Below are 24,188 nucleotides of genomic sequence, written 5' to 3'. Positions count from 1 at the left end.
TGATTCCATATGTGTTATTTCATTGTTTTGATGTCTTCAGTATTATGTAGAAAATAGTAAAAAATTAAGAAAAATCCTTGAATGAATGTCCAAACTTTTGACTGGTAGTGTAAATTGCCTAAATAATTGATTGATAAGTTGGTTGACTTATTGTCTAATTGATTGATAGTTTGGTGGGTGAATTGACTCTTAATAATGTGGAGGAGTAGACCCATACCAAGGATATCTGTCAAGCAGCTCTATGTCCTCAATCTCTTGTCCCTCACCTCCACATCCATTTCCCTCCAGATGTTTCTCAAAACTACTGGAAGAGCAGGAGGCGGGTTGTCCCCAGAGAAGTCAGGCAGACCAAGGCTAGCCCTATACCCTCACTCCTCTCCTCCCCCTCCTTCATGCTTCGCTCATCCATCCCTCCATCGGTCTTACCAGTACTGTGAGAGCAGGAGGCAGGTTGTCCACAGGGAAATCAGGCAGACCCAGGTTGGATGACTCCTGGGAGCAGAGAGTGGTGGCAAACGACAGCAGCTGCGACACCCTGAGATACAAAAAGACAACACAGCACACATATTAGGATATTACTAAATGATAACTCTGTTCAAAGTTGTACAGCATTAGTGTGTGTGTCTTTACCTCTCGGCAGGCACGTTTGGTCCAACAACGTACAGGATTTCCAACTGATCCTGAGAGAAGAAATAGGAAGTAATCAGACACGACACTGGTGCTTCAAAGTGTTTCTCCTTCTTACCCACATCTGTAATTAATATAGCCCGTAGGATAGGCTAGTTGATCTGGGATCGTTGCTATAACCTTGAAGGGTAGGTAGTAGATGTCTCTGGCTTGGAAGCGGGATCGGAGGGGCGGGTCCAAAGGGTTGCCTTTGTACCGGGGGACAGGAAGTCCCAGGGCGATGACCCGGAAGTCCTCGCTCACACGTACAATCTGCCACGCATCCAGCTCCTCTTTAGTGTGCTCCTGCAGGGGACAGGGTTAAATCAACTGCCTTTGTACGCTGGGGAGCAACACGTAGCTCAACACGCCCACACACAGCTGACACATACACACACAGGTCTCACCGTCAGTAGTTTGTCGTAGCGCTGGTAGGACATGAGGAAGCGTCCGTCCTCCAGCTGCATCTCTCGGTTCTCCAGCAGGTTGTTCAGAACCGGGAGAACGTTCCTCTCCGCTTTCTCCAACCCCTCTAGAACCAGGATCCTGCCCTCTGTCGCCGCCCGCACCGCACACTGCAATACAACTTTAGTTATACGATACACATAAACTAGACACTGTAAAACGACGTAAATTACACTGATAGGTTTTATTGGTTGATCGATTGACTGCTTTGTTGATGAGTTGATTGACACACATCAGGCTAACAGGACTATTCCCTGAATCCCTGTGTATCTGCAAGCACTACTACCTCTGCTTGTCCTTCCCAACCCATGTTCCAATATCGACATTACTACGTAAAAGTTTACCCTTATCTCTATAGTCAAACTGCCCCGCTTCGTTGAACAACACAGACCTACCATAATGCTTTCCTAAGAATGGCCTTCTGGGTCAAAACAGTCTGGCTATTTTAACACAGGCTATATTCTACCCTAACCAGACGTGTGATAGGTCTATTGTGTTAAGAAGATAAAACTGTGCGAGTGTGTGTGTGTTTGTATGTCTCTGTGTGTGTGTGTGTGTGTGTGTGTGTGTGTGTGTGTGTGTGTGTGTGTGTGTGTGTGTGTGTGTGTGTGTGTGTGTGTGTGTGTGTGTGTGTGTGTGTGTAGGCAAATCAAACAGCTCTGACGTCAAAGGCAAGAAACTTTAGCCATCTGGGCCGACCACAGAGCGATGTTGCCATATAATTAGGTTTACATGTAAATACACGGCCCGGGTCTCTGGGAAGAGCAACCATAAAAACTATAGCTGGAACCAGATGACTATATATAAACCATTGGTCCATTTTCAGCCCAGAGGACACTGTAATCAGATAATTGGTAGAAATGTGGAGTGACGCAGGATGGCGAGAGGATGCAAAACCATAAGCAGGCCTTGTGTGTGTGTTGTGCTGGGTTTGGGTTAGATACAGAAGAGGACGACATGGTTGGAAGAGAAAGAAAAACATCCCTCAAAATACTTTCTCTGGCTTTTTATAATAAGAACCCCACAGAGCAATGGGACTGTTGCCTTGCGTTGGACATGGCCTGGAAGCTGGAGAAAAGACGCAAGAGAACTGGCTAGCTAGTAGCTGGAGTTGACTTGATAGCTACAGGTAACTGCCCAAATAAAGGAAACTCCATAATAAAATGTCTTAACAGGGTGTTGGGCCACCTTGAGCCAGAACAGCTTCAACGTACCTGGACATAAATTCTACTAGTGTCTGGAACTCTATTGGAGGGTTGCGACACCATTCTTCCACAAGAAATTCCATCATTTGGTGTTTTGTTGATGGTGGTGGAAAACACTGTCTCAGGCACCTCTCCAGAATCTCCCATAAGTGTTTAATTGGTTTGAGATCTGGTGACTGAGACAGCCATGGCATATGGTTTACTTCATTTTCATACTAATCAAAACATTCAGTAACCACTTATACCTTTGTGGATGGGGACATTTTCATCCTATGTGAGTATAGCCATGGTAGACAAAATAATGGCTAGCCCAGCATTTTTATACATGACCCTAAGCATGATGGGATGTTAAATGCTTAATTAACTCAGGAACCACACCTGTGTGGAAGCACCTGCTTTCAATAGACTTTGTACCCCTCATTTACTAAGTGTTTCCATTATTTTTGGTGGTTACCTGTAGATCTGGGGGTTAGGCTATGTGACAGGAAGCAGGAACAAAATGTTCCTTGATTCTTAGAGAAAGTCTTACTTGAAACTGAAATGGTACGGTAGTACTCAATATTCTCAATAACCCATAATCGACTCCAGCCACTCCGTTCCTGTTGTCATGCCATAGAATAAGCTAAAGCACAAGGCTAGGGCATTCATTGGTCCAACTAGGTCATTATTGAAGGTGAGATTCCAATCACTGTAATGATGTCTATTTGCAGATTGACTAGCCTCCTGGGTTGGAGGATGTTTAATATAATTAGAGTTGGGCCTGATTTCAAAGGACCAGGTTGTTGTTTTTTTTGGATCAAAAAGGGACTTAGGTGGTTGGCAGGGAGGGGGCGAGGTATGTGGCGTAGCTGAATTTGAGAGAATATTTGAGCGGCCCCCATCTAGATGGTGTAGAGAAATGTTTGCAATTTTAAGCCAATTTCCTGCAATTCCACATTTCCAAAAATGTCCCAATTTCAATTACGATCTTGTCTCATCGCTGCAATTCCCCAACGGGCTCGGTAGAGGTGAAAGTGGAGTCATGCGTCCTGCGAAACATGACCCGCCTAACCACGCTCCTTAACACCCGCCAGCCGCACCAATGTGTCAGAGGAAACACTGTTCAACTGGATACCGTGACCAGCCTGCAGGCACCCGGCCCTCCACAAGAACTTGCTAGGACGTGATGAGCCAAGTAAAGCCCCCCCCTGGCCAAACCCTCCCCTAACCCGAACATCGCTGGGCCAATTGTGCACCGTCCAATGGGACAACCGTCAACGGCTGGTTGTGGCACAGTCCGTGAATGAACCCGGGGCTGTAGTAACGCCTTAGACCGCTGCGCCATTCGGGAGGGCCTCTTCCAAACATTTCTCCATGAGATTTTTTTGCAGTTTTAAAACAAATTTCGTGCGATTTAACATTGTTAGTTCTCAAAGATTATATTATTAAAAAAATGATATTAGTCCATTATCTTTTCTACATACTTTATATCTTAAAGCATTTTTATGCCGGAAATATATTTTAAAAAAAGAACACTAAGAAAACACCAATTGGGCTTAGGTGGCCCAATAAAATGCTTAGGTGGCCCAATAAAATGCTCAGGTGGCCCAATAAAATGCTCAGGTGGCCCAATAAAATGCTCAGGTGGCCCAATAAAATGCTCAGGTGGCCCAATAAAATGCTCAGGTGGCCCAATAAAATGCTCAGGTGGCCCAATAAAATGCTCAGGTGGCCCAATAAAATGCTTAGGCGGCCCGCCCAAGGATTTCAATGGCAGAAGAATCTCTGGGGACAGTGATTATTTCCAGCCCTGGATCTATATTAGATGCTGACTACAAGGATGTTGAATTGGAGGAGTCTATTAGTGAGAGAAGAGAGGGAAGAGGAGAGGGGAGAGCAGATGGGTTGACACACAAAGCCTGAATATAGGTCTCCAAATGAGCGCAAGGCCCACAGGAATACACTTATGCTCTTATCAACACACCCTTCTGCTAGTACCCAATCCTGACAGAAAACCAGTTTTATGCATCCTGATCCACACACACACACACGAACAAATCTAGCCAAAACAGCCATTGCTGAAGTAAATGACTTATTTGTGAATAATGTTGACACCAATTAGCTCAATCCATAATGGTGCAGCTATTCAGCACATGTTGCCATGGGAACAATGGAAACCTGTTTTCTCTTTGATGGGATGGATGGTGGCCAGTGGGGAAGCGGGGGAGGAGAGGAGGTAGAAACACTAATCCTGGTTGCTTTGTTTTCATTGGAGGAAGAAGAAGAGGGGGAGGAGAGGAGTAGGCCACAAAAAGCAACATTGCTCTGCCTCTTCCTGCAGCAATTTGATCCTTGCAGCAAATTATACATTTTACATATTGTCTAGTTGAATAAAGTAGGCCGCAAAAATGAATTATTGCAGGATGGGTGCTGTTTTCCCTGATTGAATGGCCCTCGGATCAATCATCGAGGGTCTATCATCTGAACCCCAGGGAGAGGATGATCCGAGGGCTTCCCCTGGGGGAATCACTGCAGTTTATTAACTCCCTGTCTCCATGGTGACCCAGCTGACTGTTTCTAGGCAGAGTAGAGACCAGTGGATGAGTGTCTACAGGGCTTGACATTAACATTTTGATTGTCTCCCCCAAAAGAAGATCTGTAACACAAATGGGCCAAAAAGGGAACTGAAAATGGTTTTGTATGATACAAGGAACCACTTTACAAAATAAAATGTATTATCATCATTCAAATGTAGGCGACCCTCTTTCTATTGGCATTTTTGCATATTCAAGCCGGTCTCAAAATACAACACTGCCCCTTTAATTATCTCCTGGAGGCTGGTTGGCCACCCTTCATATCCTACAAAACATCACAATTACAACCATATACTTTTTTATTTCTTTATAAAATAATTCCTCATTCAATAAATCAGGGATCAAATGGCTAAAGTAGGCTACCGGTACTTCAAAACAAGATAACTAACTAAGATATGAAACCCAGCTTTCCAAAGGTCAGATTTATTTGTCAGCTCCCAATATTAAGCGCTGGAGAGATGGTAGGCCTATATAGCATTGATTTAATAAGGCACCTGTTCATCAACTGCGCCTTGGCAGGGGCAATTGTCTGGGGCCAAGTTAACCTTCCCTTTCATGTAAGAAAGTCATGACCATCATGCTTTTAGTGAAAGAGGATAATTTTGTACATGTGAGTTTGACCAATTCCCCTTGCTTAAGGGCATCCTTCCCGTGAGAATTTCTATGTAGAAGGACAGAAGCTCAATTCTGGTGACTTTTTAAAGGACAATTCTACTCCAAAATTAATGAAAATAAAATTATGCTGACACCATCTAAAATATAATTTCCACATCCAGAAATGGGTCAAATAACAGAATGGAGTTTGTCCATCTGCATTTACCCCACTGGACACAACATCCTGATTATTATTATTTTATTATAAAAATGAATATATATAAATGAATATTATTCCCTAAAATTTTTGTATAGATATTTTTTACATAAATTTTTTTTTACAATTTTATTTATTTATTTATTTATTTATATTTTTTACATTTACTAAAAACTCGGACAAATGTTAATGTCGAGCCCTGAAGTCTATATGCATTCTCTTATCCATCTCATTGAACCATCATCTTATTTGGGTCAGGTTGAGAGATATTATTTTTTAAAAGATGGATGTAATTATAAGAGACATGTATTGGTTTAGCCCAAAAATATATCATTTGAACTGGGCAAATTTCAGGTCGGCTGAGCGCAAAACATGAACGTTGCGCATTTACTGTGCACACTGAGACTGTACCCGCTTTAAGTTACAGTAGCCTACTTGATCATAATGAAGGCCTACCAGAGTGGCCTATCATCAAAACAATGGAGAAAATGCATTCCATAACATTTTACGACACAGTGCAGTTCTAAGTGAATGGCACAGATCCATATATGGCAATGGTCTATTTGCAAATAGGTCCACTGCAGCTCTGATTGGTTATTTACATTTAGCAGACGCTCTTATCCATGCCGTGCGGGTCTGTGTAGAGTATGGGCTGAGTCGAGCCTATCATTGCAACAGAATCCTACACTGGTGCGTTCTGCCTACAACAAAAACTCTTGCATAGCTCGTTTTGCATACTAAGTGTTGCATAGTTTGTTCTGTTTCAGTATGTTGCATTGAAAGTGGCTAATACTGCGTTGATTCAATCACAGTTCCCACAGTGAAGGGAAACGTTGATAGTGTTAACTAAGGGGAAAAACTCTAGAAAGTTGAAGTTCAATATGTGATATTTCTTCAGCGTGGCAGTCCTGGGGAGCTACGCCCCTGCGCACAGCTTAGCGGGAACATTGGTGACAAGTCAGTAATAACATGTCCGCATAAATTCTATCCAATCTTTATGAAATCATTGATACTGCTTTCAGATGGCAGATGTATGAGCTAGCTAGCTAGCTAGCTCACCAGCTCACAGAATGGACTGTGTCCTGGTGGATCTCACTGATCATTAGATGGTTAGTGTAGAATAGGGATGGAGGGAAAATCGATACAGTAGAGTATCGCAATATTATATTGATTCTATGACTACAAGTAGCGATTCTCTAAAAAGGCAGTTATTAAGGTTGGCTAGCGCTAGTCGGTTGTACCTGCACCAAAACGTTGGTATTTCTCCTCCTTTAGTTTGGCCTCAAACTTCCTTTTAAAATGGCGAGCGAACATGTTTTCAGCACTTTAATTTCAATGAGTGATCAAAATATTTTTATTTTGGCTCTCTTTCGACCCTCTGCAGCAGACATAGTGAGCAATATGTTTGGAACATCGAATCACTATAAAATAGCAGTATCGAATCGCAATACATATACAATTGTGATAAATCGTGATACATAGAGAATTGCAATACATATCGTATAGGCACCTAAGCATCATGATATAGTATCGTGTGGTCCCTGGAAATTCCCAGCCCAAGTGTAGAACCAAGCCACAAATAAACCAACCAGGAAAGGGGTCTTTATATTGACAGCAGCTTATCTAACCAGTGCTGCTGGAGAGTGGAGCTTTGATCATTGAGGTGCTCTCATCGGAAACCAACAAATGAGTGCTGTTTTTAACAAGAAAGCGTATAACCATCAGCATGTAGCTGCAATGACAAAAGACTAAATGTCTTAATGTTCACACCACTGACATATCTGACCAATGTTTTAAAACACCTTTGCAGAACTTCACATTGATAGCTATATAGTGCATACAGATAGATTGACGGACGGATGGGCTGACGGACATAGGAACGGTACTCACCTGGTCTATGTAAAAGGCTGTTCCAGATCGTATCTCTCTTCTTTGTTTGAGATCTGTCTCTGTAGTGTCTCTGGACAGAGCTACATACTCCACCTCCCTCTTAGTCAGCTCCTAACCAATCAGGGAAGTCAACACAACACTTTAGAACACTTCCTAATACTAGAGTACTCCATAACACTTTAAAAACACTCAATAATGCTGTACAGTGTATACTTGTACTAATAGTAATTAGTTATCACATAGCTTTTGATAGTTTATTGCACGGTAATAGTAACTTATATTACTAGTAATAGTAACTATAGCGCTATGCTACTGTTGAACAGGTTTTGGAAATTCACTGAGGTTTGGCAACTCCTGTAATACAGCACCACTCCCTAGATAGGCTTCAGCCTGGATAAAGAGCGGCACGTCCACACTCATCACGCTACTGCTACTGTCTATTATCTATCCTGTTGCCTAGTCACTTTACCCCTACCTACAGTTGAAGTCAGAAGTTGACATACACCTTAGCCAAATACATTTAAACTCAGTGTTTCACAATTCCTGACATTTAATCCAAGTAAAAAGGTCCTGTCTTAGGTCAGTTAGGATCACCACTTTATTTTAAGAATGTGAAATGTCAGAATAATAGTAGAGAGAATGATTTATTTCAGCTTTTATTTCTTTCATCATATTCCCAGTGGGTCAGAAGTTTACATTTACTCAATTAGTATTTGGTAGCATTGCCTTTAAATTGTTTAACTTGGGTCAAACATTTTGGGTAGCCTTCCACAAGCTTCCCACAATAAGTTGGGTGAATTTTGGCCCATTACTCCTGCCAGAGCAGGTGTAACTGAGTCAGGTTTGTAGGCCTCCTTGCACACATATGCTTTTTTTCAGTTCTGCCCACATAATTTCTATGGGATTGAGGTCAGGGCTTTGTGATGGCCACTCCAATACCTTGACTTTGTTGTCCTTAAGCCATTTTGCCACAACTTTGCAAGTATGCTTGGGGTCATTGTCTATTTGGAAGACCCATTTGCGACCAAGCTTTAACTTCCTGACTGATGTCTTTGAGATATTGCTTCAATATATCCACCTCATTTTCCTCCCTCATGATGCCATCTATTTTGTGAAGTGCACCAATCACTCCTGCAGCAAAGCACCCCCACAACATGATGTTGCCACCCTCGTGCTTCACGGTTGGGATGGTGTTCTTCGGCTTGCAAGCCTCCCCCTTTTTCCTCCAAACATAACGATGGTCATTATGGCCAAACAGTTTTATTTTTGTAACATCATTCCAGAGGACATTTCTCCAAAAAGTATGATCTTTGTCCGCATGTGCAGTTGCAAACTGTAGTCTGGCTTTTTATGGCGGTTTTGGAGCTGTGGCTTCTTCCTTGCTGAGCAGCCTTTCAGGTAATGTTGCTATCGGACTCGTTTTACTGTGGAAATTGATACTTTTGTACCTGTTTCCTCCAGCATCTTCACAAGGTGCTTTACCATATTCTTCTTCATTCCTTTACATTTGTGTGTATAAGGTACTTGTTGTGAAATTGTTCAATTACTTGTTAGATATTAATGCATCGTCGGAACTAGAAGCACAAGCATTTCACTACACTCGCATTAACATCTGCTAACCGTGTTTATGTGACCAATAAATATGATTTGAAGGTCCTATGCTGTTGTTCTGGGATGATTTGCACTTTTCGCACCAAAGTACGTTCATCTCTAGGAGACAGAATGCATCTCCTTCCTGAGCGGTATGATGGCTGCGTGGTCCCATGGTGTTTATACTTGCATACTATTGTCTCAACAGATGAACGTGGTACCTTCAGGCATTTGGAAATTGCTCCCAAGGATGAACCAGATTTGTGGAGGTCTCAAAAAAAATTCTGAGGTCTTGGCTGATTTCTTTAGATTTTCCCATGATGTCAAGCAAAGGCGCACTGAGTTTGGTGGTAGGCCTTGAAATACATCCACAGGTACACCTCCAATTGACACAAATTATGTCAATTATCGAATCAGAAGCTTCTAAAGCCATGACATCATTTTCTGGAATTTTCCAAGCTGTTTAAAAGGCACAGTCAACTTAGTGTATGTAAACTTCTGACACACTGGAATTATGATACAGTGAATTAGTGAAGTGAAATAAAATAAAATGAAGTGAAATAATCTGACTGTAAACAATTGTTGGAAAAATTACTTGTATCATGCACAAAGTATATGTCCTAACAGACTTGCCAAAACTATAGTTTGTTAACAAGACATTTGTGGATTGGTTTAAAAACTAGTTTTAATGATTCCAACCTAAGTGTATGTAAACTTCCGACTTCAACTGTATATGTACATATCTAACTCAATGTCCTCGTAACCCTGCACATCGACTCGCTATCATTGCTCATTGTGTAATAAGTGTTACAATTAATTTTTCTATTATTATATTTCTTATTGTATTCTGCATTGTTGGGAAGGCACCGTAAGCACTGTTATTCTACACCTGTTGCTTATGAAGCATGTGACAATTAAAATTTGATTTGATTGCTCAGTGGACTAGTAGAGTGAGTGTGTTTGTTTTCACCAGGTACTTCATGGCGATGGATCGTCGTAGGGGTCCAGGGGGTCCGATGAGGAACACATCCTGACCCAACAGATCCTTCTGCATGATCCAACGCAGGTGCTGGACCACAGTCTGGGGCAGGGTCTCTGACACTAAAAACACAAGGAAGGACATGCGAACACAAACTCAATGTCTCATTCATTCTCTCGCTCTTTCGCTCTCACATACACAACACACAGACAGAAATACATTGCATTGAAGGTAGAGCATATCACTGGTGCTACATACTGTGATTGATGGGCACTAGCTCTGGGTTCCTGGGTGTTTTGAGCTGGTAGGAGATCTCCCCTATCTTCACTGTGTCACCTGACACACAGAAGAACAAAGATTATGTACAATACAGTGATTGATGCCACACACAAAACTAATAAAACGTTTGCAGGAACAAATGCCACATAAGTAAAAACCAAAAGGAGTAGGCCTAACGTTAACTAGGGATGATTTGTTTCGGGAAGTTTACCATGTTATGTGAATGTGACAGTGTAATCTGATAGCTTGGATTACAGTAGTTGTAAAACACTTAGCTAGCTAACTACCAGCAACATACGAAATGTAGGTGAGAGGTGACAGCTAGCAAACAATCTAGTTACTTCCATGGTGTGGCTAGCTAGCTAACTTGCTAACCTGTTACATCAGCCCACTTTAAATATATATTTAAAGACGACAAAAGTGGGGTTTTAGGCTCAAAAACAATAGTTGAACACTATGATAATAGCCTGTAGTGTTACTAATAGTGTTAGCTAGGTAGGGTCAGTCACCTGCCGATGTGTTGAGGAGTTTGACCTCATGAGTATTCCACGTCCAGCCGCCTTTGCCCAGGACAGGACCTAAAATATTCCGCATTCTCCTCGCAGCCACAGCCGCAGCCGTGCCTTTGCACAGGATCTGCGAATGCATGGTGAATTACAGAAGTTATCGAAGTCAGAATCCAAAAATACAAGACCGTTTTGACTGTTATTTAGCAGTTAGCTACGTTCCCTCATGCTGGTTTCATAATATAGCTACGCCGACAACCTTTCAATTGGCGGAAGATAATAAATGATGAACAAAATGCGTCCGCGAGAAATGTCTTCCGTAGTGAATCACATCTACCACTTCAACTACCTAGTTCCTAATTCCACAGTAAACGAGTATCTACGCCTATTAGCAAGTATTAGCATGTAATTAACGTGGACTGTAAGTAAAAGCACAGATAGGGGAACAATCGTAATAGTGTAAGAAATTGTGTAAAAAAGAAAGAGACCTAGGGCCTAAGCTGAAGGAAAGAGTTGTGTCACCAGGAATTATAGTGCGTATGGCCCAAAACATCACTGGGGCCAAGCTTCCTGACATTCAGGACATATATACTGGGCGGTGTCAGAGGAAGGCCTAAAAAATGGTCACCCAAGTCATAGATTGTTCTCTCTGCTACTGAACGGCAAGAGGTACCGGAGCGCCAAGTCTAGGTCCAAAAGGCTCCTTAACAGCTTCTACCCCCAAGCTATGAGGCTGCTGAACAACTAAACAAATCAAATGGCCACTATTTACAAATGCCCCCCATCCTTGTTTTTGCAATGCTGTTACTCACTGTTTATTATCTATGCATAGTCACTTTACCCCTATGTACAAATGACCTCAAGTAACCTGTACCCCCTGTTTATAGCCTCGTTATTGTCATGTAATTTTATTGTGTTACTTTTATTTTGTTTTTTACTTTAGTTTATTTAGTAAATATTTTCTTAACTCTATTTCTTCAACTGCATTGTTGGTTAAGGGCTTGTAAAGTAAGCATTTCACAGTAAGGTCTACACCTGTTGTATTCGGCGCATGTGACAAGTACAATTTGATTTGATTTGATACAAGTTTGGGTTGCTTTTATTTTCTCTTCGAGCTCCAGTGAGAAACAGGGCGAAAAGGTTTGCAGGAACATTGTACAATAAATATGAATCGTAAAATAAGTTGAAACATAAAATAAAGATGACTTCAAATAACTGCAGAACTTTAGGGCCTATGCCCAGATAGGCAAACGTACTACAAGATGAACTCAACAAAACAAGTGACCTGTAGCTTGCCTTGGCCTTGGGCACACTTCTCTAGCACTACATCACACACACAAATCTTATGCATGGTAGAGGACAGAGAGGTGATTAGCTTCACCTTAGCTTCACCTTGAACCTGGAAGATTGCAAGAGATGGTGAGTCTGGAAATTGATAGACATTTTCAACATGAATATTACTGTAGTATAATGCATTATTAAAAAATTCAGTAAACCATAATTCAATTTCAAATAGGCTGAGCGTTAAATTTAATCTAAACTGAAAATATTCATTGAACCCGCACCCAGTTCTTGGACATCCTGTTATTCGACACTCGCAACTCCTGCCATGGAGACAACATGATGCAAGTTTAAGAAAACTAACATACAAGTACAGGTATATCATGTGGCAGGGCTTGCAAACTATTACAGACAGTGCTTTGAAAGGTTGGTAATGGCTCACATCAACACCATTATTCCAGAAACCCTAGACCCACTCCAATTTGCATACCGCCCAAAAAGATCCACAGATAATGCAAACTCTATTGCACTCCACACTGCCCTTTCCCACCTGGACAAAAGGAACACTTATGTGAGAATACTATTCATTGACTACAGCTCAACATTCAACACCATAGGGCCCTCAAAGCTCACCACTAAGCTAAGGATCCTGGGACTAAACACCTCCCTCTGCAACTGGATCCTGGAGTTCCTGACGGGCCACCCCCAGGTGGTGAGGGTAGGTAGCAACACATCCACCACGCGGATCCTCATCACTGGAGCTCCCCAGGGGTGCGTGCTCTGTCCCCATCTGTACTCCCTGTTCACCCATGACTGCATGGCCAGGCACGACTCCAACACCATCACTAAGTTTGCAGACGACACAACAGTGGTAGGCCCAATCACCGACAACAATGAGACAGCCTATAGGGAGGAGGTCAGAGATCTGGCTAGGTGGTGCCAGAATAACAACCTATCCCTCAACCTAACAAAGATTAAGGAGATGATCGTGGACTGTTGTAGACTGTTCTCTCTACTACCACATGGCAAGCGGTACCGGAGTGCCAAGGCTAGTACAAAAAGGCTTCTCAACAGTTTTTATCCCCATGCCATAAAACTTCTGAACATGTAATCGAATGTTTACACGGACTATTTGCATTGTGTGCAGCCCCCCCAATCTGCTGCTACTCTCTATTTATCATATATGCATAGTCACTTTAACTCTACATTCATGTACATACTACCTCAATTGGACCGACCAACCAGTGCTCCCGCACATTGGCTAACAGGGCTATCTGCATTGTGTCCCACCACCCGCCAACCCCTCTTTTTACACTACTGCTACTCTCTGTTCATCACATATGCATAGTCACTTTAACCATATCTACATGTACATACTACCTCAATCAGCCTGACTAACCAGTGTCTGTAAGTAGCCTCGCTACTTTTATAGCCTCACTACTGTATATAGCCTGTCTTTTAACTGTTGTTTTATTTCTTTACTTACCTATTGTTCACCTAATACCTATTTTGCACTATTGTTTAGAACCTGTAAGTAAGCATTTCACTGTATATTTCACTGTTGTATTCGGCGCACGTGACAAATAACCTTTGATTTGATTTGATATCAGACATGTCTTTCTGTACTCAAATATCCAGTATTAGCATGTTTGAACTTCTCCTATAAAAATAGTAGACGCTTAGGTACTCAGCAAGATGGTCTGATTTCACGATTACTGAAACAGGACCCGTGTGGTAAATATAAAGTTAATTTTAAAAACTGGAGGCCTCTTACATTGCAATGTTGTGAAGCACAAATCCTGGCAAAATGCATAGTGCATAGAATTAAAAGGTTTTTACCAGATATTGTTCTTTCTGATCAGACATATAATATATGACAATTACTTAAAACACTATGAAACATCAAAGAAACCAGGCCAGGTCTTCATAGCAGATTTTGAAAAGTATTTTAATAAAGTATGACTAGAATGTATATATACATGTATACATATACAGTGCCTTCGGAAAGTATTAAGACCCCTTGATTTTACCACATTTTGTTACATTACAGCCTTATTCTAAAAATGATTACATTTTTAAAAATGCTTCGCAATCTCCACACAATACCCCATAATGACAATGTGAAAACAGGTTTTTTGCATTTTTGCAATAAAAAAACAAAACAGAAATACCTTATTTACATAAGTATTCAGACCCTTTGCTATGAGACTCGAAATTGAGCTCAGGTGCATCCTGTTTCCATTGATCATCCTTGAGATGTTTCTACAACTAGATTGGAGTCCACCTGTGGAAAATTCAATTGATTGGACATGATTTGGAAAGGCACACACCTGATTCATGGCAATAAATGTCAACCTACATCTTGGTATGGGGCGGGACAGAAAAAGGACATTTTAATGATAATTTCCAGGAATTCTACACCTTTTGCTAAATCAAACCACATTTTATTTGCATATGCGCCGCATACAACAGGTGTAGACTTCACTTTGAAATGCTTTTCCAACAATGCAGAGTTAAAAAGCAAAAACAATTAACTAAATAAAAAAAGGAAATAGTAACAATAAAAATAAAATAACGAGGATATATACAAGGAGTAACGGTACCGAGTCAATGTGAGGGATACAAGATAGTTGAGGTAATTGAGGTAATATGTACAAGTAGGTAGGTGTAAAAGTGACTGGCCAATCATGATAGATTAAAAAAACGGAGTAGTAGCAGCATATGTGAAGAGTATGAAAGATGTGTAAATGTGGATGTGTGTGTGTGTGTGTTATGTGTGAGCGTATGTAGTGTGTGTGTGTGTGTGTGTGTGTGTGTGTGTGTGTGTGTGTGTGTGTGTGTGTGTGTGTGTGTGTGTGTGTGTGTGTGTGTGTGTGTGTGTGTGTGTGTGTGTGTGTGTGTGTGTGTGTGTGTGTGTGTTGGAGTGTCAGTGTAGTATATGTGAGTGTGTGAGTAGAGTCCAATGAGTGTGCATAGAGCCAGTGCAAGAAAGTCTGTGCTAAAAAAAGTGGTCAATGCAAATAGTCCAGAAAGCCATTTGATGAACTGTTCAGCAGTCTTCTGTTCAGGAGCCTTTTGGTCCCAGACTTGGCGCTCCGGTATCGCTTGCTGTGCGGAATCAGAGAGATCCGTTTGACTTGGGTTGCTGGAGTCTTTGACAATTTTTAGGGCCTTCCTCTGACACCGCCTGGTATAGAGGTCCTGGATGGCAGGGAGCTCGGCCCCATCGATGTACTGGGCCGTACGCATTACCCTCTGCAGCGCCTTATGATTGGATGTCAGTCAGTTGCCATACCAACCAGTGATACAGCCAGTCAAGATGATCTCAATGGTGCAGCTGTAGACGTTTCTGAGGATCTGAGGACCCATGCCAAGGAGTGGAGAGAAAATGTTGCAGTTTTAAAGCAAATTTCCTGCAATTCTACACATTTTGTCTTGATCTATTCCATGTTCATAAGATATCTGGGTGACAAAGAAAATCAGTGGAGGCCCTCTGGAGGTCAGGGCCCCTGGGCACGTGCCCTTCGCGCCTGGTCAGTAGCCCTAATTCAACCATGATTACTACAAGGTTTGGATAGCTGGCTAGACTAATTTACCAAGACATTTATAAATGTTAGCTGACATGGGTAATTCAATGTCAGGGATGGACATAGCGAGGAAAACTGCTGATTCAGTACCAAATGTTTTAAATTGCAATCTTTGTGTTCTACTATTCTAACTCCCAAAAGTAAATTGAGACCCCCTAAACTCAGTTCGAGGCCCCCTAGCGGCTGTGGGCCTTATACGCAGTGTGTAGTCAATCTGCTTATAGGCAGAGGAGGCACTGTGTTAAAGCAATCTTTGCTTCTGAATTCGTATAGGCTGAGGGAAGATGGTCCACTTATTCATCAAAACATTTCTGTTTTGTAATTAATTGTTAGTCTATAATTTTTCAAAATGAATTAAATATCTAGACCTAGGCCTAAACATACCTTCAAATGAAATATTGTTATTTTGTCTTGTTTGTGACTATTGTGTACAAGTAAATATTGTCTGAATACATAAATTAATCCTGCTATGCTTCACACTAATTTCGTCTAGACTATTACAAAATATAGAAAGAGTCAACATTCTTCTACCCTCTGTGAAAAATCCTTATATTAAACTACTGTGTGTATCCATAATCATTATATTCTTAATGGGCGAGAGTGAAATTAACTCTGTCAAAATTGTTTAAGGCAGTGTCTTCGTTTTTATTGCGTCACCCCCCTCCTATTGAACCAGTGGCGATGGAAAAGGCAAGGAAAATTGGGGAGGAGGTGCCCGGTTCTCCCTCGGTGCTCCTCCGTGCCATATAAGGGTTTGACTTTATCACGTGGTTGACGAGGCTCAGCCCTTGAACCAGCCGCGAGGGAAGCGGCAGAGAAGATTTTAGAGGAGGTGGTAGAGTGGAGTAATAGGCAACACGGAATTATAGCCTAGGAGGCCTACCTGGTTCAGAACCTCAAACCATATATAGACGGTTTTACGCTAACCAGACAGCTGTATCCATTCATCTGCATATACTATTTCTAGACTGGTTTCCCGGAGCGGACTGAGTGGGACTATGGAAGATGTATACCATTATACTCGTAGCCCTGCATGGGAAGAACTGGTCAGTAGCTTTTGCCAAATTATTTCTAGTGAAATAAGATAGTGTGGTCTTCTTAGTCTTGCCTTTTGTCTACGAGACTAAATACTGAAAGGGAAAAGACAGACGTTTTTCTCCCGTTTTAGAATAATTTCTAAGTAATTTCTTGTCACCATCCAGGTCAGTCATTGTTTTTGGAGAACCGAATGCCTTTGCTTTTCTGAGAACTCAACCCCTATTGTCTTTTGCTGTGAAAACAATAGAACAGTCAGATTGATGTTTAACAAAGTTAGTCTTTAGACAAACTAAAATGTATCTGATTATAGGCTCGTTGTCTTTGTCTGAAGTTGCTATTCAAGTGGTCAATGTTATGTTCAAACCGAATCCACGTAGCTACATTATAGACGACTGTTAAATCGGACACGTTTGATGTCAATAGCCTATTCTATTTATTTGATGGTGTTTTTAGATCACATATTTTGTAAGACTGCGGCTTCTCCTGTGACATTATCGCAAAGTAGGCTATCAAGTGGCATTTAGCCTGAGCAATGGAATGGTTTATCTACAATACAATTTGTCAATATATCATATATCGGCACAAGAATGTCACCCTTTACCCATAGGCTACATTTTCCGTTTCCCAAGTAGGAATAGGCTACCCACCAGTGCTAATTTGTATCAGTTTTGTTTCATGAGTCGAAAGTCTTCTGACAATCTGTAGACATATTATAACCGCGCAATATCAAATGGTTTATTATTATCCTATGCCTTTTTAGAATTAATAACATATCATTAGTCAAAATTTGGAAAATAGGCTATTGCTATTTCATTTTATTTCCTGCCTATGGCTATAGCCCAAAAGACATAGGCCTACAGTTAACATTGCCCATATAGTTTCCATGTTCAATTTGCTCATATTTTTTTGTGGGATTTTGAAATCCGTTACAGTTACAGTATGAGTTGGACTGCTTCTGTTGCGGCCGCTAGGGTATTCCATGGCGATGTCCACCGGTTATTCCATGTCCACCGGTTGTTGGTTGCTGGTGCGTCTGTGTGTGAGGGAGGCAGCCTAGGCGGTCTCTAGCCTCAGTCTGGTCTGAGCATGTAAGATGGAACCATAAACACATCCTGAACTAGGCTTTACCCCAGTAAACCCCACCGCACCGAGACATGCTACGTCCCCATGAGCACAGCTGCGCACGTATGTTCTTGGATATCTAGATATCGGTTCTTACAGCGCTAATTAGGGTTGAGAAGAGGGACGAGATGACGGCGAGGAAAGACGCTTTCCAGCCACTGTCCAGCTCTCGCATCCCGGAGAGGAAGGGAGCGGCTGACCGGGGGAAGACTAACCCGGACTGGTCTTATCCTTTTCCGCAACAGGAGCCGGAGAAAGGCCCTTCGACAACGGGGATCCATGCCCATGTGGTGGGGGCTGTCGGGGGCTCCGGGGCCGTGGATGAGTCTTCAGACAGCGAGGGAGAACAAGAAGGCCCGCAGAAACTCATCCGGAAAGTGTCGACCTCCGGACAGCTCAGAAGCAAGGTAAGAAAATACACTTATCTGTCTTTATTTTTGGTCGCTGTCTCGACTTGATTCTTGTTTTGGAAAAATAAGCTACACGATTTTGTATTGTGCGTCTTTTTGTAGTATTGTATCGGTAGCCCAGTCCATGTTGTTTTTATGGAAGCAAATACAAGGTAATGACACCCACCTTGACAACCAGCACATGATTCTGACTGTCATACCTTGTAATTTTATGCAACATTTGACCATAGAATAAAATAGATTCGCAAAAAATAAATATTGAAAAAAAAATCTGTGGAAAGCATTGTGAGCTGTGGAAAGCCAGTGTTCTTTGCTCTACAGGCAGTCTACTTGTTTTGAGATATCAGGAACTCTGCTAGTGTAGCCTACCCCCATTCTGTACATGTGTTAAAATAGATGTGAATAGCTTATACCCATTTTCTTTCACATTGTAGAGGTGCAAACTATTTATTGGGACTTTTTTTCAACTTTTTTTCATGAAACAACTCAAACTGACACTACATGATAACCTACAAATAAGTGAAGGCAGAAAAGAGCCACTCAGTTATTGACAGGTCTACTCCACCCTGCCTTCATTATTAAAGTAGGTGTTTATATTTAAACGATAAGGACCTATTGGGCTGTGGAACATGGCTTTGTTATGGTTATTTACCTACCTGACAATAGAACAAACACTTGAAGTAGGCCAACGTCTTGTCATAGGTGCGTAGGAGTCTCAAGTAGGTTCGTTGAAGAAACTCCTGCACGCTGGGCCTTATTTAGCAAAAGATTGTAGGAAAGAGAGTGAAATAGTTTGTTTGATAGATGAGGGCCACTGTATGTGCAGCAACGAAACGTCTCGCTTCAAGGAATGTTTATATGCATTTAGGTTACACACAGTGTGCAGGGTTCCCTTCACTATAATGGCCCGAGAATAACTCTGGTGTAGTGTCTTTACATACAGTATAGTAAACCAATGTAGCCTAAGGTTTACAAACATTAGGCTACAGAAGGGACAGTATAATAGCACTAGGTAAAGGATTAAGACAAATAGACAGAGAGATGAGAGATAGATGAAAGGGAAATCGTATCATTAAATATGAGCAATGGAACCAGTGAGAAAACAGATATAAAAAAGGATCAGCATCTTGCAGCCAGAGTTTAAAATATATTGTGTTATAGAGATTGATGTCTGTCTATATTGTGTTCTATAAACATTAGGCCACTGATCTGTCTTATAACTCTCATAGGATAGCTAAAGAAAACCAGTTGGGCTACAATATGCTGCCCTAACATTCTAAAATGTTACCAAGACGACTGTCCACTGAACCCCCTTTCAACCTTAAAAGAGTCCGAGGTAATCTTACCAAAAATGATAAACCTGTAGCTAATATAGGCTTTTTTTGTTGTTGTCATGAACAAGTCTTCATGACCTAATTGTAGATATACTGTAGCTACAGTGTTTTGTGGTGGTAGAACCAGTGGCGGTTGGTGCCGTTTAAGATGAGGGAATATTTTTGTTTTGTTTTTATGAGCATGGCCTTATTTCTATTACAGCATATTGGATGACTGTCATTCATATCCATTAACCCAGCTCAATGTAACATCAATAGATTTAGGCTACTACATGATACACACATTTTCCCCTATTCCCATCATGAGGTTGCTACAACCTAGTCAATGAATGAAAGTTTATGAGGTAGGTGCGCAAGTTGAGAGAAATTGGAGTAATCAAGATAACAGACATTGACACGTTCAATACCGCCTTGCACAATTTTGCTTGCATCTAGCTGATCTAGGATGTAATCATTAGAGTTTCTATTGAACAAATCCAGGTATGTTTATCCCCGTTTCGTTACGTTTACTTCCATTTAAGAACGTTTTTCAACAGAATCGGTGGAATGAATACACCCCTGATCACACGCTAACACAGTTAACTTTCATAACAGCCACATACAAACAGCATAGTCCCTTTGATCGTTGGATAATTCCTTCTCACATCTACGTGCTCTCCTCTTCACCCTTTCCCTTCGCTTGTTGACTTCAGTGCACAACACATCAGCTGTCTGTGACCAGGCAAAAAAAAACTTTCCTTCAGATCACGTTCGCGATCCGCTACACACAGCCTACATCGTCATCACCATATTAGCTAACGTCAAGTCAACATAGCTACTAGAACTAGCACGTTAGTAAACCCGCTACAATCATGCAGTACAGTGTACAGTTAGCGAGCAGTTTAGCAGTTACACCGGCAGGCCCCTTGGCAATAAATGAATAAAACCAAAAGCTTATCTTGACTTGGAAGAGTTCCAGTGTTGGATAGGTAAAATAGCATCACTCTCTGTTTAAGCTGAGTGTTTGAGTAGGCTAAATTAGCTAGCTGCATTCACAAGCTAAGTGAAAGTTTATAAAAATTACAACTAAATATCTCTCTCACTTTCTCTCTCTCTCTCTTGCATCGACTTAATAATGGAAGAAATGTATTTGTTCAAACGGTTCAATTATTGTCTTTCTCTCTCTTTGAGTCAACTACTCACTGCAGTGCTAGCTAGCTGTAGCTTAATGCTTTAAGTACCAGATTCATTCTTGATTGGGTGGGCAAAATGTCAGTTAATGCTGCAAGAGAACTGATAGGTTGGAGGACGTCCTCTTGAAAGAGTCATCATTACTGTGTAAGTCTATAGAAAGGGGTGAGAACCATGAGCCTCCTTGGTTTTGTATTGAAGTCAATGTTCCCAGAGGAGAACAGAAGCTAGCTGTCTATAGATACAAAACAAAAATGTGAAGAACATAAATCAATCGATTCTAATTAGCACACGTATGCAGCATATAGTATTGGTTTTACAGTCCTTCTTTGGGGGGCAGAATTGGCATCTCCTCTTTTTGCCTGCCCAAGCTGCAGCCTCAAGTGGATCAGGACAAGATTCAGCCCCCTGAACTGCTTTCACAAGTGCTGCAGAGGCTGCTGTGCAGGGGAGGCGCTCCCTTCTTTGAATGTGTGGGGCTACAAGTGCCTTTCCCAGCTGCTCCAGGAACACCCTCTTTTTGTTCCGCTTATCAGGCATCCAGGTAGGGTTGATCTCGTTCCATATCACGAAGGCATTGTATGAGGACACATCAATGATGTTATGGAAGATGACCAGGGGCCAGCGGACAGTCATCCTCCTGCAGCTGTAAGTTCAAATCACCTTGTCTAGGTTGTCCACACTTCCTTTGTTGTGGTTGTAGTCCAGGATGATGGCTGGCTTCCTGTCCTCACAATCACTGATCTCAGCCGTTTGTGCAGTGTGCTCAGGAGGACCACATTCTTGTTCCTTTTTGTGAGGTTAGAAACTAAAGTGGTGGTGGCGGTGAAGGCAAAGTTTGATGAGAAGGTCTCTCTCCCCCTTGTTGTTAGGAGTGCAGGGGGAGCTCAGGCTTGTTCTTTCTAACTTCGCCAACCATGGTGATGTTCCTCTTCAGGAGCTGCTGGCTGGGTTCATAAGAGGTGAAGAAATTGTCACACATGACATTATGCCCCCTCAGTCATCTGTCACATCAAGCACAATCCACATCCCCTGGTTCTTCTCCGGGCCTCTGCTGGTCCGCTTTGCTGTGTAGACTTGCATCTTCCAAGCTTAGCTGGATTGTGCTTCACAGGCCACCCATATCTTGATGACATACTTTGGCTGGCTTCCTGGGCATATACTGCCGGAAAGGACAGCAACCTTTTGACAAAAGAGATTACTATCAGTAATTAGTATCAGTGTCACAGAAAACAATCACATAAAGCAATGATATTACAGCAATACATAATACAATGAACAGTGAATATCACTTACATTACAGATATGAAAATAAAAATGTACCTCTGAATGGTACCAGTTGCTCATCCACTGTTAATTCAGGCCCAGGGTTATAGAGGTATGGCAGACGCTCCACCCACTTCTCCCAGACCTCCCATAGAGAGTTTGTCTCTCACACGATCTTGACTCACGGTTATCAAATCGTAGCCTCCTTATGGCATTTTGTGCCGCCTTCCTGCCCTGGTTGTCATATGGTGACGAGGACCATGTTATTTTGCTGATCTTTAACAAAAATGTCTCTCTTTCAGCTTGGGGGATTTCTTCTTCATCTGAAGATGATGTATCGTGCTCTGGGTTATATTCTTCCCCATCTTCTTCTTCATCTGAAGATGATGCATCGTGCTCTGGGTTATATTCTTCCCCATCTTCTTCTTCATCTGAAGGTGATGCATCGTTCTCTGGGTTATATTCTTCCCCATCTTCTTCTTCATCTGAAGGTGATGCATCGTTCTCTGGGTTATATTCTTCCCCATCTTCTTCTTCATCTGAAGGTGATGCATCGTTCTCTGGGTTATATTCTTCCCCATCTTCTTCTTCATCTGAAGGTGATGCATCTTTCTCTGGGTTATATTCTTCCCCATCTTCTTCTTCATCTGAAGGTGATGCATCGTTCTCTGGGTTATATTCTTCCCCATCTTCTTCTTCATCTGAAGATGATGCATCGTGCTCTGGGTTATATTCTTCCCCATCTTCTTCTTCATCTGAAGATGATGCATCGTTCTCTGGGTTATATTCTTCCCCATCTTCTTCTTCAGATACCTCCTCTTCTAAATCATTGTTCTCTTGTTCCTCCTGGACATCTGAAAAAATAAGATCTACGACCTGTTGGGCACTGAAACATGCACCCATGGCTTCAGAAAAGAGAGAACTGGGGGGACTGTCATCTGCAGCACCTTTATAGTCTCTGACTGCATTCCCCATCAGTAAACAATGCTTTCAAGACATTTGTATTTTGTCTGAAATGTTGTTCATTTTGTCTGTGAACCTGAGTCATGTGTGGGTTCGTGGAGGGGAGATGCTGCACATGCACAAGAACGTTTTTAGTTTTGTCTGAGTTCAATCAGTAGCACACAATCAATTTTCTCATTTGGTGTGTATGTGTGTATGTGTGTATGTGTGTATGTGTGTGTGTGTGTGTGTGTGTGTGTGTGTATGTGTCTTTGTGGTTTTTGTGGTGTGTAAATGATTTTCATACTGCCGGGTCAAAAATGACCCTAAGACCATCTTTGCACCCTGGTGGTGTACAGCTTTCATTGAAATATGAACAAAGGCAATGTTTCACTTTGTCTAATGTTGTGGTCACTCTAGGAAAAGTAATCAAATTTCAAGTTGAAAAAATATCATTTTGGGGTTTTTGTTTTAAGGTGTTTGTGTGTAAGTAATGTATACATGGTGTGTGGAATGTAGTTTGAATGTTTACAATAGCTAGAGAAATGGTCAGAGATGGGCAGATGAGACTGAGAGAGCGAGAGAGACAGACTGAATGAGTGACCTGTATATATGTCTGTCTACCTGCGTGTGTCCCACTCCCAGGGCAGTAGATGGTTTGTGTGTGTGTGTGTGTGTGTGCACAGAAGGGAATTAATGGAGCAGCACGCTGGCTCTGATTGTTGTTCCGAATATGGTTGTTTGCTCAACCCATGGATGCAGTGTGTGTGTGTGTGTGTGTGTGTGTGTGTGTCTGTGTGTGTGTGTGTGTTTGCTCACTGCCTGCATCTCTGTCTGAGGAGATTCTGCCCCTCTCCTCCCACCATCTCTCTGGTTGCCCAGGACTACTACCACATCCCTGTCCCCTGATTGGCTGGCGCCATGGCAACGCTGCCTGAGGAAGACCTAGAAGGCCAAGAGACATTGTATCATGGGTGTTCTGTTCTGCCGTGTGTTATAGACAGTAATTACCAGGTTTCACCCAGCTAATGATAATATGGTCATTTAGCTTTAGCAGATGCTATTATTCAAATC

At 41.9% G+C, this 24,188-nt stretch overlaps 2 protein-coding genes across 11 annotated transcripts in view; one reads left to right on the top strand and one right to left on the bottom strand.

Moving 5' to 3' along the window:
- vwa8 (von Willebrand factor A domain containing 8) overlaps window positions 1-11,254 on the bottom strand; it is a 130,165-nt gene extending 118,911 nt beyond the window's left edge. For all 3 annotated transcript variants that reach the window (XR_006840396.1, XM_046362956.1, XM_046362963.1), the window contains exons 1-8: window positions 10,968-11,254; window positions 10,438-10,515; window positions 10,171-10,301; window positions 7,611-7,721; window positions 1,074-1,241; window positions 808-972; window positions 631-680; window positions 427-535 (exon numbers count right to left, since the gene is read on the bottom strand). Coding sequence is in view for 2 of the 3 variants with exons in the window: in XM_046362956.1 (XP_046218912.1) it covers window positions 427-535; window positions 631-680; window positions 808-972; window positions 1,074-1,241; window positions 7,611-7,721; window positions 10,171-10,301; window positions 10,438-10,515; window positions 10,968-11,106 (951 nt within the window). In the remaining variant the exon portion in view is untranslated. The remainder of the gene's footprint in view (window positions 1-426; window positions 536-630; window positions 681-807; window positions 973-1,073; window positions 1,242-7,610; window positions 7,722-10,170; window positions 10,302-10,437; window positions 10,516-10,967) is intronic.
- Window positions 11,255-16,646: 5,392 nt separating this feature from the next.
- LOC124043838 (diacylglycerol kinase eta-like) overlaps window positions 16,647-24,188 on the top strand; it is an 86,775-nt gene continuing 79,233 nt past the window's right edge. For 6 of the 8 annotated variants that reach the window (XM_046362941.1, XM_046362932.1, XM_046362905.1 and 3 more), the window contains exon 1: window positions 17,938-18,399. In XM_046362941.1, coding sequence (XP_046218897.1) covers window positions 18,121-18,399 — 279 coding nt within the window. In that variant the 5' untranslated portion in view covers window positions 17,938-18,120. Of the gene's footprint in view, window positions 16,879-17,936; window positions 18,400-24,188 lie in introns of those variants that run through there. The other 2 variants (XM_046362895.1, XM_046362875.1) reach the window with 2 other exon arrangements.

This window comes from Oncorhynchus gorbuscha, linkage group LG01 (genome assembly GCF_021184085.1).
Source record: "Oncorhynchus gorbuscha isolate QuinsamMale2020 ecotype Even-year linkage group LG01, OgorEven_v1.0, whole genome shotgun sequence".
NCBI lineage: Eukaryota > Metazoa > Chordata > Actinopteri > Salmoniformes > Salmonidae > Oncorhynchus > Oncorhynchus gorbuscha.
This window is presented reverse-complemented; position numbering and strand designations above follow the sequence as displayed.